We start from the raw sequence: 15,609 nt of genomic DNA, 5'->3' as shown, positions 1-15,609 counted from the left end.
AATTAAATATGTCACTTTGTATTTACTATATTCTTGTTATCTTAACACCTTTTTAGAGCATTTCTCACAGCACTCTGTAAAACGAAACCTTACAAGTTCATGGCAAAAGTTCTATCTCATAATAAGAACTATAAGCTCTTCGATTTTTGTGTTACATAAAAAAAACCATCTGTATTTTCATGTCACTCTACAAATTTAGAAATCAATTGCAAATTGTAAATGTTGCTTAATTAAATTAACGTTCAAATTCAAAAGGAGGGCGCCTTTCAGCGCATGTCTGTGACATTTTAAAGGAAAAGATAGGCCCAAGCCTGCCAACCCGTTTTTTGTTGCGACATGACTAGTCAAACAAGTTGACAGCACTGAAACGACATTTGGAAATTAGCTTCGCCATCTCTGCACAATTAAAAAATTAAATAAACTCAGCCCCCGGAGAGAGAAGTTAGAAAAATTAATTCTACAAAAAGAAAAAATTACACCAAAAATCCAGAAAATTCTAACAAAACCTCTGCAAAAATTTAAAAAATTTCATCACAAAAAAAAATTTAAAAAGGTACAAAAATTCAGAATTCGGAAAGTAGTTATTTTTTAAGTAAAAAAAATCGAGCCAGATTGAACAATTTTACTCGACTGGCAACCCTCGTAATTTCAGCTAAACAGCTGATAGAAATTTGTAAACAGGTAAACACAGTACGAATTTACAGCGTTACATTAACAAACCACAAAAAACATGACACCGTCGCCGCCACCCGCAAATCAGCCGCTACAGCCACCACCACCAATGGGTCAAAACATTGCACCCACCGGAGCCTTTCCAGGTAAAATAAAATCTGAAAACTGAAAACAGCTCGTCGATATGCACCACGTATCACTTTCATTTTCCCGGACCAATCAATAGGCTCCCTCACGCCCGGCTGGAACGATCCGCCGCCAATTCACACAGACGGTGCCAACAATTCCAGCAATAGACGACCCCGACTTGACCTGAGAAAACGCGTTGCCTATCCAATGAATGGCAGTGAAAACAATGTGCAACCACCGCCACAGCCGCCGTTTTGATGTGGGAGGAAGACAGTGACAGGGGAGGATCAAAAGTAACCACACATTGCATCTGGTTTCTAGACATTTATTTAAGCAACAACAAATATATACATATGTAAATTGAATCAAATTATTATGCATATGTGCAGTTTGTAGCACCATTACCCTTACCAGGGTAACTGAGCACCGTCGTACTGATAGAATCCGCCGTTGTGCGACTCGTTCAGCTTACAGATGGTGTCCACGATCTGTTTAGTAGTTGTGGCCACCTCGAGTGGAGCATTGTTGCTACCCATGTCGGTGCGCACCCATCCGGGATGCAGACTGACGCACAGTATCTTCTGGTCCCGCAAATCGATGCTCATCGATTTCGTGGCCGCATTGAGAGCAGCCTTCGATGTGCGATAAGCATACATGCCGCCGTCCGCATTCAACTGTATGGAACCCAGTATTGAGCTCATGTTGATAATCGCAGCCCGGTTCACACCCATGCCCCGAGCCTCGTTGACCAGCGACGCCTTCTTCAGCAGGGGCAAACAGGATTTGGCCAGCATAATTGGCGCCACAGTGTTCGTCTGGAGCGTATCGAGCAGATCCTGCTGCTTCGTGGCGCCAATGCGCACAGACTTGGTTGCAATGCCGGCATTGTTGAAGAGCACATTTAGACCAGCGTCTTTCGTTATATCCGCAATTTTGCCAACCAGCTTTTCGTACTCGTCAAAGTTCTTCAAGTCTGCAACAGAAAGGAGAACTTGAATTGAAAGTAAACAACAAGGAATTGATTTGTTACCAATCTCAAGTACGTGTATATTGGAATGCTTTTTGGCCAGGTCATTCAACTCCTAAAAAATCAATATTATTTAAAATATTTATATTCTTCGTTTCATTGTTTGTGTATTGTTTTGAGTAGTGATGGCTCGATTTATCATATGATTCTCATTAATCGATTATTTTACCTCAATTCACGATTTAATTGAATAGAAAAACGGGTTTCGATTAATTGAATCCTTAATCGATTATATGCTCAAATAATCGCATAACTATTTGCGCGTAAATGCAAATTAAAAGTTGTCAGCGATTTGCAGATTAATTATGGCACCAAGCTATATCGTATAGCTCCTCGTAATTGTTTACTAAAAAGAACTTCGGTTCGAGCAGAGCGTCTTTTTAATAGAAAGATAAACAGGTTGACCACCACAACTACTGATCCCCAATTCTCTAATACATAAAAAAAAAGTTTAACACTTATGTGCGCATTTATGTATATTCTAATTGGTGTTAATATTACACACACTACACATTCTAATATAATAATATCATAAAGTTAAAAAATTGGTCAAAATTTAAAATATCATTTGATTAATCGATTATTGTGATTTTCTACGATTAATACCGATTAATAATCGCTCGACTTAAATTAATCATATGATTCATTAATCGATTAATCTATTTTTTTGCAATCGCTAGGTTTGAGACCCATTCAGTGTCGCCAATTTTTTTTTTTTTAAATAGCTGTTTCTGGCTGGAAAGTAGCCGAAAAATTTAAATTAAGATTTATATTGATTGGCAGCCTTGCCACCCAGAAAAAGGACGATATTTATTTAAGATCATTTTTAAAAAGAACTCACACCCGAGGGCCGACATATATTTGTACTAATTTCGAGTTTTGCCTTATTGTAATTATAATCTTGCTGCCAAATTGTACAATTGGTAAAAAATCGAATTTGTTGTTTATTTAAATTGTGCGCCATGCGCACATTAGCTGCGAACGGTCGATAGATTGTGGCGGTCAGCCGATAGACAGTGCTTTCCATAACTGGAAAACGAGCAGCAAAGCTGAAGCATAAAAGCAATTGCAAAAAGTTTACCGCTTATTTCGCATTTGCGTTCGCTGGCGAGAGAGTGTTGCGCGGAGTAATAACTGGTTACTGTTACTGTCATTCGACCAATTAAGTTGATATTTGAGTTGTGGTTGCAGTTCCGCATAAAATAGTGTGTTTCTCTTGAGTTGAACTGAAGAGCTTACAACAATATTTGGCAATTTCTGTTGATCCTGTTGGTTAGTTTAAAACACTTGCACAAACTGCAAAACATGGCGCCCGTAGACACAAAAGGTGAGTAGCAATCAATGGTGATGCCACAAGACTAGAATTAGTCGCTGTCTCTCTATCTCTCTCTGTCGTTTGGTTTCTGCATTATTGTTGTTGCAATTTTTAATTATTCGAGTAGTTTCGATGTCGGTGATGTCTTTGTCAAATGGATATGGGCGTGTATGAGTCACCAGATAATGAACTTACTGTGGCCTGCTCCAAGTTGCGGCAAGTTGTAAATAGATGCTGCGGCGGCTCCGGCAATGAGTTGAACGCCTTCACCAGACCCAAACCCAAACCACGGTTGCAGCCCGTTATCAAAATTGAATTCATCCTGTCCACTAAATAAATCGGAGTGTTGTTGTTGTTCCTGTTAACGCTCTATTTCGTCACGAAATCTAATCGGGTATTTGTACTTGAGATTAAGCAACAACACGAGCACAATAAAGTGTTGAAGCTTTACAACTGACACTGGCGGCAAAACTTTCGTACTGCTGCTCCTCGAATCAATTTGTGGCAATGAGTAGCTACGTTTATGTTAAATGGGTTTATCGCGATACGCGACCGTGTGTTCTCTTTTTTCCACACTTTATTTTGTTTTTTTTATTATTAGACAAGCGGCCGGTGGCGGCAGCTGACAGAGTTGCCAGAGTTTATTGGAAAAGTAGCAAGAATTCGTAGTATTTGAATATGATATGAGTGTATGGCAACCCTGGCAAAGCAACCAACTGTTGCTCTTTCCAGTCGCAAATATTTATGCAAATTTTGTGAATTGTTCCTAGCGCAACGGTTTTTAATTTATTGGCATATTGGCCAGGCAACTCGGCGACCCTATAAGCGGCCGTCATCTTCATCGCATTCTCTTTTCATCGCGCATTCGCATTCAAGAGCTCTGCTGCTGTTACGTAGCGAGCGTTGCTGCCTACGCTTTCCAATCATTCCAAGTGTTGTGCTGCCGCTTGACGACGACAACGAAGACGACGTCGCGTTTTTTGTGTCTCTCTCTCTTTTCGTTAAAGTAGTTGATAACTTTGCTTGGAGCGCGCAACGCCATAAACAATTTGTAAAATTGTAAATTTGCAATTCTTGGGATTGGGAAGTGGAACTGCAACTGCAGTTGCAAAGTGTACATAACTAACTTGTGCGAAACAAGAACGTGCCCTAGGCATACATAATATATATATATAATATACAAATATGTCGCTCACACTTTGGAATTCAAGATTTTCGATAACTTTGGTGCGCCAGCATTCGTCGATATTTACGTCAGCTTCTTCGACAATAACAGCTGCAAATAATTCACACTATCACACGATCAATTCAAATTCCCAACTACAACATCGAAGAAATCTGACAAATATGAAGCCAACAAACCAAAGTGCTGCAGAGAAGAGTGGCAATAAACGCAGCTCTCAATCAGGTAACCGAAATGCACGCAATACTTCCCTCGAAAGTTCCACTAGTGATACTGGTCTCAATGTGCCGCCCTTTAATCATCCGCACTGCGATAGACAGGCTATGTACCAGCAGCCGGTGCGAAAAGTTAAGCCCCTTAGAGGTAAGCCCCATTTCCATTCCCCCTTTCCATTCCTAATTCCAGTTTCCAGTCTGTCGATCACTTTTCCACAATCAGTTGGCAACGCGATAGCCACAGTGGCGGCTTTTATTCTACTCTTTCTTTCTATAAACTTTACTGTATCCCTATTCTCTTACACTTTCCATACATGCATACATATGTATATATGTTTGTTATGCAATAACTATTGTTAAGCGGTTCGCGCTTTTACGCACGTACCTATCGTCTTACTTATCGAATTTCATTTGGTTTTTGTCGGCTTTTTGCTATTACAAATAGCCTATAGGCTAATTTTGCACTGTCATGTTTATGGCAATAGGATAGAAGTGGGGAGCAGACAGAGAAGGTGGTGTTAGGGCCACAAATAATGTACATATGTATACAAATATATATACAAATGTATGTTTAGAAACCACTTTCTAACTTTTATGATCGTTAACTCTGTAAATTTCACAAGATGACAGAAATGTACATTCACCCACACTGATGTACATATGTACATATAAATAAAATGTTCGAGAATAATATCTTTGTACACATATTTCACAAGTACATCACTCAATGCTTATCTTCTAATAATAGATTGCATCATTATCATCATCATGATCAACGTCATCATCTTCATTAACACAACGTCATCGTGAATGGCAAAATGCCATCGTGACTTGTTTATAATGCCCTTTCATAGGGATCGTCTTGTTGCAGTCTACAAACTTGTTTATAACAATTGAAGGCGGTGATTAGCTATTCAAGTATGTAGTGTATTTGTGTTTACCCTCTGCCCATTAAAGATGGGAAAAAAAAGCAATAACGTGTTTGGCAGACACCCTAAATTTTATATATTCTTGATCAGGATCAACAGTCCAGCTCATTTAGCTCTGTCCGTCTGTTTAACGTGTCGATTTTAGAGACTGTAACCTTGGTATGTAGGTTCCTGGATCCCATACGCAGATAAAGGACTTTTTTTTTTTATTTTTTTTTTTAATCGGACTTCTTTATCATATAGCTGTCATATGAACGTTAGGTCAAAAATGAAGTTTTATTATAAAAAAAACTTTTTGATTTTTTTAGATATCTGAACCAATTTGATACAATTTATATGTGGGCTGGTATTATATATCCTGACCAAATTTGGTTCAAATTGGTGCACCATATCATATAGCTGCCATAGGAACAATTGGTCGAAAATCAACTTTTAGTACAGAGGATCTATACAGGGTATCTTACTACCGCACATCACCGCGAGCGATGCGAGCAGGGTTCGGGACCACCTTGTTCTAAGTTTCATAGTTGTAAGAACTAAGAGAAATGGGGTAACCAAAAAAATCATAAAATATGTGGTTTTTCTCATTGTCAAAATATTTATTTGACTTGAATATATTTTTTCAATGTCTAGTAAGCTTTTTAAACGCAATATGTATAAAAATTATTGTGATTTTCCAAAATTAATATATCAGTTGAAAAAAAACGTTAATACAGTAACGGTTTAATATATCAAAACAATACAAATGTCATGATCCATATAAGGTACAAACTCATTTAATGTGATAAGGTTTTTATTGTTTCCTTAATTAAGTTAAACGAATAGAGATTTGCGCTTATCGCAAAGACCTTCCCTTCAATGTGGACTTTTAGTTCTTTTGACCCGCACTATTTTGGTTTGGTTTTTGTTTTGTAAGCTGATTTAATTAAAATGTAGAAAGAGAAAAACTTGAAAGAAAGTGCCACTTAAGGAATTTGCTTCTTCCCATTTCCCCTTTTATGCATCATTTAAGTGGAAGTTATTTTTTCAGCCTGTTGAGATTGAAGCAAAAGCAAAAAAAAAAGATATGAACATTTCTCACAATAATCTAAGATGTAAACCCAGTAAAATCTTCATAATCCGAACATTGAAAACACAGGCAGATTCGAAATAAACAGATTGTTCGGATTACCGAATAAAAAAAATTCCCACAAAAAAATTTCATTATATTTTAAATTCTTTTTTATTAAATATGTATATCATCTGGAGTACAGAATATTCAAAAGAAAAAAGTCCAGGGGACGAATTGTCCGGTTTTCCAAAATATCAAGTACATCACAACTTGCAGAGACGTCTTTAAAAGCGAATAATCCTTGTCTTTCTTTAAATAATGTACTTTGATATCTTGTCAGACTTAAAGGTTGACAACAATAGAATGTCAAATGCATTTAATTATTTGCATTGACAAGTTACTTGTCAAACCGCCTTTCCCCTCCTCTCCACTCCACTCCACTCCGCTTAACGTGTTGCCCTGCCCTGATGTAATCCAACACCGTCGTACTATAATCGTGTAATCGTATAATCGTTACCATGGCAAGCGCATTGGGTCAAAGCAAACCGCACGCCAAGGCGGAGCTTAAATGATTGCTCCAGTTTGATTTGTTTATAATTACCACCAACGACAAGGATCAGGATATCGACGTCGACAAGAACGACAACGGCAAAGACAACGAGAAGGCGGGACAAAAATAGAGGCTTCAGTTGAATTAGAAATTGCTGGGCAAATGCATCTATTTGAGTTTGTGCCCGCTTCATTGGCAGATGCTCAGCCGTCAGAAGGACGTAGCATTTATCGCTCAGCCTATTTGGATATCCGACTGCGTCAAAATAAGCAAGAGAAGGAGATGATGGGTAGCAACTATTCCCAACACACAGAACTACATGACATCCCCATATATATTTTAAATATTTGTATTGTTAATGTTTTGCAATTCTTTTTATTTGTTAATTTTCAGGTAACTATGATTACGATCTGGTTGTGATTGGTGGCGGCTCTGGTGGATTGGCCTGTGCCAAGGAGGCTGTGGCCCATGGTGCACGTGTTGCCTGTCTGGACTATGTGAAGCCAACACCAACTGGCACCAAATGGGGCGTTGGCGGCACCTGTGTCAATGTCGGTTGCATACCAAAGAAACTGATGCATCAAGCCTCGCTCCTGGGTGAATCCGTGCACGAGGCAGCCGCTTATGGCTGGAATGTGGATGAGAAGATCAAGCCCGACTGGAGCAAACTCGTCACCTCGGTGCAGAATCACATCAAGTCAGTCAACTGGGTGACACGAGTCGATTTGCGTGACAAGTAAGTGATCTCAACTGTGATGTGATGCAACTGTTGGCTTATTCCTTATCCTTTTCATTTTGTTTGGCAGGAAAGTCGAGTACATTAATGGCTTGGGCTCCTTTGTGGACTCACACACACTGTCCGCCAAGCTAAAGAGCGGCGATCGCACAATCACCGCCCAGACCTTTGTGATCGCTGTCGGCGGTCGTCCACGCTACCCGAACATCCCCGGTGCCGTCGAGTATGGCATCACCAGCGACGACATCTTCAGTCTGGATCGGGAGCCCGGCAAGACGCTTGTTGTGGGCGCCGGCTGTAAGTGCATTTCAATATCACCTCTGTTTCCTATTTGATAACATGCTTTTCTCTTACTTATTAATTTCATTTTGGAAATTGGAACACCTTGAAAATTTAATTGAGATTCATCATACTTACGTTTGTTTTCTATTTGATAACATGCTTTCTTATTCTAGTCAATATTACTTTTTCATAATCCAAGATTATTTATTAGCGACCTGCATGATAAATAAAAACATAAATAAAGTTAATAAATACATTAACATTTATTGCTCATATTCAGTTGTACAACTTTTGGTTCAGTACACACTAAATACGTCACAATATTTATTATTTATATTAATTCACATTTATACAAAATGACTAAAGCTAAATGTGTACATCGTTTTACTGTAAATGTCTCATATGCTTTTTAAAGTGCATTTATGCAAGTCTCTTATATTTATTAATACTATTGTTTTACGTAAATTAATGAGCAGTTGAACAAAAGTAACTTACAATATAAAATTAAATATAATTGAGGGCAAAAAATATTTTTTGAATGAATTTAAAAATATTTGAATGCAGAATGTATTAAGAGGCCAAATCATGATCAAAATGACATTCCGCTTGAAAATCGGTTCGGTTTTGATCAAGTTATGACAGTTTGAAGTTGGTCGGACTGCGGATTTTATCACTTTACAAGTCAAAATTTTTGTTCAATTTCACATGATTTTTTACAAAAAAATGAAAGGTCTTAGAATCAAGTTTAAAGTGTTGTTTTACACTAATTACGATATAAGGAGTTGATTAAAAGTGAAAACTTGAGATTTAAAATTTTGAATTTTCAAAATTTCAAAGGGGGGACCCTTAGCATCAAAATCAAATTTTGGTCGAAAATAATTAAATTTTTTAAATGAACAAAAATTGAATACAGAATTAATTTAGAGGACATATCATGATCAAAATGACATTCCGCTTAAAAATCTATTCAGTTTTGATCAAATTATGACGGTTTGAAGTTGAACAATTCTTTGACCTTGCAACTTTACCACAACCGGTGTTATTCCCTGATTTAAAGAAAATAAATGTTATATAAATCTAAAATTATAACTGAAAAGATAAAAAATAAAAAATCCATCTTAGACATTAAAGTGCAAATTCTATTATATGATTATTAATATCACATTTTGTTTATTGTAGATATCGGTCTGGAGTGTGCTGGCTTTTTAAAGGGTCTCGGCTATGAACCCACTGTGATGGTGCGTTCAATTGTGCTGCGCGGCTTTGATCAACAGATGGCCGGCTTGGTAGCCGCCTCCATGGAGGAACGTGGCATTCCTTTCCTGCGAAAGACGGTGCCCCTGTCCGTTGAGAAGCAGCCCGATGGCAAGCTGCTGGTGAAGTACGAGAACACGGAGACGGGCGAGGTAGACAGCGATGTCTTCGATACAGTTCTATGGGCAATTGGCCGCAAGGGTCTCGTTGATGATCTGAACCTGCCCAATGCCGGTGTGTTGACGCAGAAGGACAAGATCCCTGTGGACAGCGAGGAGACGACCAATGTACCGCACATCTATGCTGTTGGTGATATTATCCATGGCAAGCCGGAGCTCACGCCTGTCGCCGTATTGGCCGGCCGCCTGTTGGCGCGTCGCCTCTACGCGGACTCGGACCTGCGCATGGACTATGCTGATGTGGCCACTACTGTGTTTACCCCACTTGAGTATGCCTGCGTCGGACTCAGCGAGGAGGATGCCGTTAAGGCATATGGTGCCGAAGAGATCGAGGTATTCCACGGTTACTACAAGCCCACGGAGTTCTTCATTCCCCAGAAGAGCGTGCGCTATTGCTATGTTAAGGCTGTGGCCCAGCGAACTGGCGACCAGCGTGTCTATGGCCTGCATTATCTGGGCCCCGTGGCCGGTGAGGTTATTCAAGGCTTTGCTGCCGCAATCAAGTCTGGTTTGACCATTCCCACGTTGATGAACACGGTGGGCATTCACCCAACCACCGCGGAGGAGTTCACCCGTCTCAGCATCACCAAGCGCTCTGGCTTGGACCCCACACCCGCTAGCTGCTGCAGCTAAACAGGAGAGCTCCCATCTCAACGCATTATCCAACACGCCCAACAACAAACCCCAAACACAAAAACCCCAGCAAAAGCAAACATGGCCCAACTCTGGGAGTCACCAACGAATTAGACAGTTGCCGCTGTTTAGCGATAGAATTTCAAGTTTTTATCTAGTTTCGATAGAATCACACAACAACACAATACACTCACACACACACACACGCATACAATAGCTGAGTTAATGCACAGAATGGCGAGATTAAGGGCAGGACTGTGGCTTCAGTCCAACTGAAGTGGAAAATTGTACGTGGAGCGTCTTCGAGAAAATGGGTCTTGACCCTTTTCAACACAACGTCCGTTGATGTTGCCGTTGTGGTCTCCTGCCTCATGCCTCTGTGCGGCATGCACTCAAAATTAGAAATTATGTTAACGTGAGAATTAAAATATGAATGAATAAATCTGTATTTTTACGGTAGAAAAATATAATTTTTCACCCACTTACAACGACTTTGTGTACATTATTTAATGAGGTCTATTCTTTTCATATACAGTACATATACTATAATTATGATATAATCAACAAGGTCATTGCCGATCAATCAAACAAACGCAACATGCCTAGTAATACCCTTGCAGAGCCAATTATAATTTTGACACCAAAACCTATAAAGGGTGCATCGGGGACCTGGATGTGATTTTAGAACTATGTATTTGAGAAAATAACTCAGAATTGTCCGCAGATAATGAATTTATTTTAGCATTTTTAAAGAAAGAAAGAAAAAATACATCCTTCAAGATTTTAAGACTTGAACGCGAATTTAAACTGAATTTACCAAGAAATGGTGAAATATTTTTCACAATTCTAAAGCAGTTTTATTAAATCTCAGACCAGCCGAAGATAGACTTTCAAAGATACCTGAAGTTGATTATTTCGCAGCTATCGATTGTTATTCCATGACCCTATGTATATAAGGGGCATCTCCGACTGTTTAAAGAAGATGTAACCATATTACTGAGTTAATAATGCAGAAATATTATACATATTTATGTCTTGTTCTATATTGCATATAAGATTTCATATTCATATCTTGTATACTTTTGAGGAGTTAAAATCATAAACGAAACCGTAAACTTTACCGATATGAACCGATTGAAGTTGCTAAACGTAACTGAAATCCAGATCATTTAATAGAGAACTGTAATCTATATATGCTGGAAGTCAAATAGCCCAGACTAATTTTAGATAAAACCTATTAGATTGCGTTCTTATAGGTACACAGGTATAGGTAACACAGCTGAGTCACAAATAAGCTAAATAAATGGGAATTTTTTTCGGCTTATAATCCTTATTCATTCATAATAGTATTGCAATAAATCAAGTATTTAAGTAAAACTGGTGTGTCCTGAAATATTGCCGGATCTCTTTACACTAATTAGAGTGCAACGTGTTTCTACATATTTAAAAGCGAGATAGAGATATGGAAACAGATATATAGTATTTACGAGTACGCTAAACTACGGAACTCGTGATAAGCTTTGATATATTTGAAGTATTGTATTTTCTATTTCACGTTTATTTTGCGTTTAAGTTTTTGTTTTTCTCCTAGTTTCGTATTGTATAATTGTTTGTTTACAACAATATCAATGACATTTACAAAATTGCTCGACGTCCGCTCAATATTTTTTTAAATAGCATCTTTTGCATTCGTTTCTGCTTGCTTCTCTCTGCTGCCCGCTAATCTCTGCTCGGTTAAATTGAGTAAAGAGCAAAATGACAAGATACCAATTAAAAAAAAAAAAAAGAAACAACATTAATTATTTAATATTTATGTTATATCAGATCAGATCTGCATCTGCATCCGCATCCGCATCCGTTTAGATGGCTGCACTCTGCTTGGCCGCCTCATCCTGTCGCTGCTGCTTGTTGACCGCTGATATACACTTGGCCATGGTTGGCGAGGCGCGGGAAATGGCATCGGTCATGAAATAATCGCGCAGTTCCTTGAGCTTCACGTCGATGGCGCCGCCACTGATGGATTTGCTCTGCATCAAATGCATAAGAAGGATTAGTAAACAACGTGACTTCAATACAGTCGGAGATACTTACGGGTGTTGTCTGTGCGCTGGCTTCGCTGTTGGCCGACGGCACAAGCTCGCCGAAACGCGTCAGATGTGGTGCAATATCATCGAGGCGAGAGCGCAGCTCATCGAGTGTGTCATAAGCCAATGGTTTGCCCATTATCTCCGAGAGAGCGCGCAAAATCTTCCAATCCTCGCGTGCCATGCCTGGAGGCGACACGCCTGGCAATGTTTGCTGTGATCTGCCCTCTGTGTTAACGTAGATCGCTTGCTTCTCCGTGTATGCAGCTCCAGGTAGCACAACGTCGGCAATGGAGGCACCATTGTCACCATGGGATCCAATGTACACAACCACACAGTCCTTGGGCAACTGATCGCGACTCAATTTACCAGAATCGGCGTTCAGCAGGAACAGCACCTTTGGCTGTCCTTGCAACACACGCTGCAGTCCCGGTTGGTAGCCCACATCAAAGGCGCCCACCTGGGCAGCACTGTTATGCAAGACATTGAAGGGATTCCAATCCTATCCAATTGCAAATTGATGACAATTATAAATGGAATGCTAATGGAACTGAAACAGCGCACTCACCGGCTTCCTAATCTTCTGACAGTACTCGGAAATGGTGGCATGAATGGCGGCACCATCGGGACGCTCTAGGAGGTCAGCGCCAATGATAATCGCTGGCTTCTTAGCACCCTCCAGCACCTTGGAGAAAGCATGAGAGCCGCTGCAGACATCCTTGATGAGGCCGGCATCGGCGCCCAAGTTTTCATGCTCATAGGACAAATCGATGTTGGGACCAATGGAGGCAATCTGCAGCTCATTGTGTACGTAAGCCTTGCGCAGACGTGTGTTGACCAGCGGTGCCTCGTAGCGGGGATTTGTGCCCACAAGAAGGACAGCATCAGCCTGCTCCAGACCTACAGACAGATATGCAAGGATTACACAAGTGACCTGACCAGGTGTTAATCATCACTAACCTGCAATGGTGCTGTTAAGCAGATAGCTGGAGCGCACATCGATGCCGCTGCCCTTGATAAAGTCCTGTTCGGTGACAAGGTTCTCACCACCCAGGCGATTGACCAGATCCTTAAGTGCCACCATTGCCTCCACATCAGCCAGTTGACCGGCAACACCCGCAATCTGGCCTTTGGCATTCTTCAGAGCCTTGGCCACAGCAATGAGAGCACCCTCCCATTCGACAGCCTGCAGTTCACCATTTGGCATACGGACCATGGGCGCCACAAGACGTTGGCGCTTCAGACCATCGCAGGCGAAACGCGACTTGTCCGCCAGCCACTCCTCGTTGACGTCCTCGTTCTCACGTGGCAGGATGCGCAACACCTCATTGGTGCGGGTGCTCACAACGATGTTGCTGCCAACGGCATCGAGCACATCGATGCTGCTCACTTTGCGGATCTCCCAGGGACGTGCCACAAAGCTGTACGGCTTGTTGGTGAGTGCGCCGACGGGGCACAGATCAATCACATTGCCCGAGAGCTCGGTGAGGAAGAGCTTCTCCACATAGGTGCCGATTTGCATGTCATTGCCGCGTCCTGTGGTTCCCAGATCATCGACTCCGGCTATTTCGGAGGCAAAGCGCACGCAGCGTGTGCAATGAATGCAACGTGTCATAATTGTCTTGACCAGCGGTCCAATATCCTTATCCTCTACAGCACTAAAAAAGAAAGCGACAATGTAATGATTTCAGTTAAAATTATTGATCACATTTCATGCTTACCGCTTGCCCGTGTAGTTAATGTCCGTGAAGCGTGAGCGATCGGAGCCAAAGGCCATGGCCTGGTCCTGCAGATCACATTCACCGCCCTGATCACAAATGGGGCAATCCAGCGGATGATTCATGAGCAGAAACTCCATAACGCCCTCACGGGCCTTGCGGGTCAAATCGGAGTTGGTCTTGATGCGCCATCCCTTCATGACGGGCATGGCACAGGCAGCCACTGGTTTCGGTGACTTCTCCACCTCGACCAGGCACATGCGACAATTGCCGGCGACGGCCAAACGCTCATGATAACAGAAACGTGGAATTTCCACACCAATCTCAGCCGCAGCCTGTAGAGGATTTCAGGTTACATAAACAATGTATTGAAATGAATATATATTGATGTAAGCATATGTATAGCATACCTGGAGCACTGTGGTGCCGGGCAACACCTTCACGGGAATATCATCGACAAACACTTCGATCTTCTCGGGCGCCTTGGCCGGTGTTTGGGCCACGACGGCGCTGGTGCGCACCGCTCGGCTGGCGATCTGATGTGTGGGTGAGCCGAGTGCGCCCAGCGCCTTCACTAGCGGTGCACGTATCATATTTTCTGCAACAATACAATTGACAACTTTACGCACAATTACATAAGTTGCAAGCAGGCCAAGCAGCCACTTTCGACTATTTATCGATTTGTTGCTGTCAGGTTTAGCTTGCATGCCATTGCCATCTAAGCTTGGCAATTCACTTCAGTTCTTCGGGGACAACACAAACAAAACTTACCGATATGCTGGAAAATATTTAGCAGCGCTACAAAAATTTTTTAATGCCGAGCAGACAACTTTTATTATCGCTTTTGACAGTCGTACTGTAACTGTGCGCAGGGTTGCCAGCTGTTTGGTTGACAGCTGTCTTAATGCGCGCCGCATTCAAACAGCAAATTTTTAGTATGCTCGGCCAAATGAAATCAATTTAATATCATCTATATGCATTGCAAATTTAATTATATTATAAGGGACAGCAATGGGAAATTGTGTGTTTAGTTTAATTTAAGCAATCTGTTGTAAACCGCATTGTATTTGCAGCCCTGCAATTGTAAGCGACATCTGGCAACGCTATTATGCACAGCTGTTTGTGGTTTGTTTACTTCTTTTGTAGCAGCTGCCATTCACATGTCGCCGGCAACGTGTGCCAGACTTGTTTGATTTTCAACCAGAAATTCAAATTGTATTTTCAAATAAGAATTTAATTGTGTCGCCAAAACAACGAAATGCAACAACAATAAGCAATATTTAATGTTAGCAGTGTGTCACAATTCATTTAGTTGCAGTTGAGCTGCAATCATTTACCATTGTTGGCGCCACACGCACACAAACATATGTAGATAGACAGGTAAAGCATTTGGCGTCGCATTGATGAGACTGCGGCGCCACAAGTCAGATCTGTTAAATTTGATTAGACAACGGACATGAGAGTCACGCGAAAAAATCATACAAATAAACGATAGCAAGGATGATGATCATGATGATGATGATGATGACGCTTGGAAGGTAGCCACGATTTGTGCCTAGTCTGTTGTCTGTTTGCCTGGTAATCAGATAAAAATATGTTATGACGTACCAGACCGACTTTTCATTGTTAATTGAGCAGCGTTGGCGGCAGTG

At 41.0% G+C, this 15,609-nt stretch overlaps 4 protein-coding genes across 8 annotated transcripts; 2 read left to right on the top strand and 2 right to left on the bottom strand.

Annotated features, from left to right (window-relative positions):
- Positions 1–658: 658 nt before the first annotated feature.
- On the top strand, positions 659–1,166 carry LOC117793587 (arp2/3 complex-activating protein rickA). Its single transcript, XM_034633946.1, has 2 exons — positions 659–818; positions 899–1,166. Exons 1-2 carry the CDS (start codon positions 731–733, stop codon positions 1,057–1,059), a joined length of 249 nt encoding a protein of 82 aa, XP_034489837.1. The 5' UTR covers positions 659–730; the 3' UTR covers positions 1,060–1,166.
- LOC117793586 (C-factor) lies at positions 1,111–3,781 on the bottom strand. Its single transcript, XM_034633945.1, has 3 exons — positions 3,339–3,781; positions 1,832–1,883; positions 1,111–1,774 (listed from the first exon to the last, which is right to left on the bottom strand). The coding sequence occupies exons 1-3, from the start codon at positions 3,462–3,464 to the stop codon at positions 1,209–1,211; spliced, it is 744 nt and encodes a 247-aa protein (XP_034489836.1). The 5' UTR covers positions 3,465–3,781; the 3' UTR covers positions 1,111–1,208.
- LOC117793585 (thioredoxin reductase 1, mitochondrial) lies at positions 2,922–10,640 on the top strand. 4 transcript variants are annotated; one of them, XM_034633941.1, is made up of 4 exons: positions 2,922–3,155; positions 7,465–7,807; positions 7,878–8,104; positions 9,269–10,640. In XM_034633941.1, exons 1-4 carry the CDS (start codon positions 3,134–3,136, stop codon positions 10,153–10,155), a joined length of 1,479 nt encoding a protein of 492 aa, XP_034489832.1. In that variant the 5' UTR covers positions 2,922–3,133; the 3' UTR covers positions 10,156–10,640. The 4 variants fall into 4 exon arrangements, with proteins under 4 accessions (XP_034489832.1, XP_034489830.1, XP_034489831.1 ...); XM_034633939.1 differs by lacking the exon at positions 2,922–3,155 and adding an exon at positions 4,166–4,689; XM_034633940.1 differs by lacking the exon at positions 2,922–3,155 and adding an exon at positions 4,176–4,551.
- Positions 10,641–11,733: 1,093 nt separating this feature from the next.
- Positions 11,734–14,834, bottom strand: LOC117793583 (NADH-ubiquinone oxidoreductase 75 kDa subunit, mitochondrial). 2 transcript variants are annotated; one of them, XM_034633937.1, is made up of 7 exons: positions 14,729–14,834; positions 14,368–14,555; positions 13,961–14,292; positions 13,200–13,897; positions 12,808–13,139; positions 12,247–12,741; positions 11,734–12,182 (listed from the first exon to the last, which is right to left on the bottom strand). In XM_034633937.1, exons 2-7 carry the CDS (start codon positions 14,548–14,550, stop codon positions 12,015–12,017), a joined length of 2,208 nt encoding a protein of 735 aa, XP_034489828.1. In that variant the 5' UTR covers positions 14,551–14,555; positions 14,729–14,834; the 3' UTR covers positions 11,734–12,014. The 2 variants fall into 2 exon arrangements, with proteins under 2 accessions (XP_034489828.1, XP_034489829.1); XM_034633938.1 differs by lacking the exon at positions 14,729–14,834 and having other exon boundaries at positions 14,368–14,565.
- Between the last annotated feature and the right edge of the window lie 775 nt (positions 14,835–15,609).

This window comes from Drosophila innubila, chromosome X (assembly GCF_004354385.1).
Source record: "Drosophila innubila isolate TH190305 chromosome X, UK_Dinn_1.0, whole genome shotgun sequence".
Classification (NCBI taxonomy): Eukaryota; Metazoa; Arthropoda; class Insecta; order Diptera; family Drosophilidae; genus Drosophila; species Drosophila innubila.
This window is presented reverse-complemented; position numbering and strand designations above follow the sequence as displayed.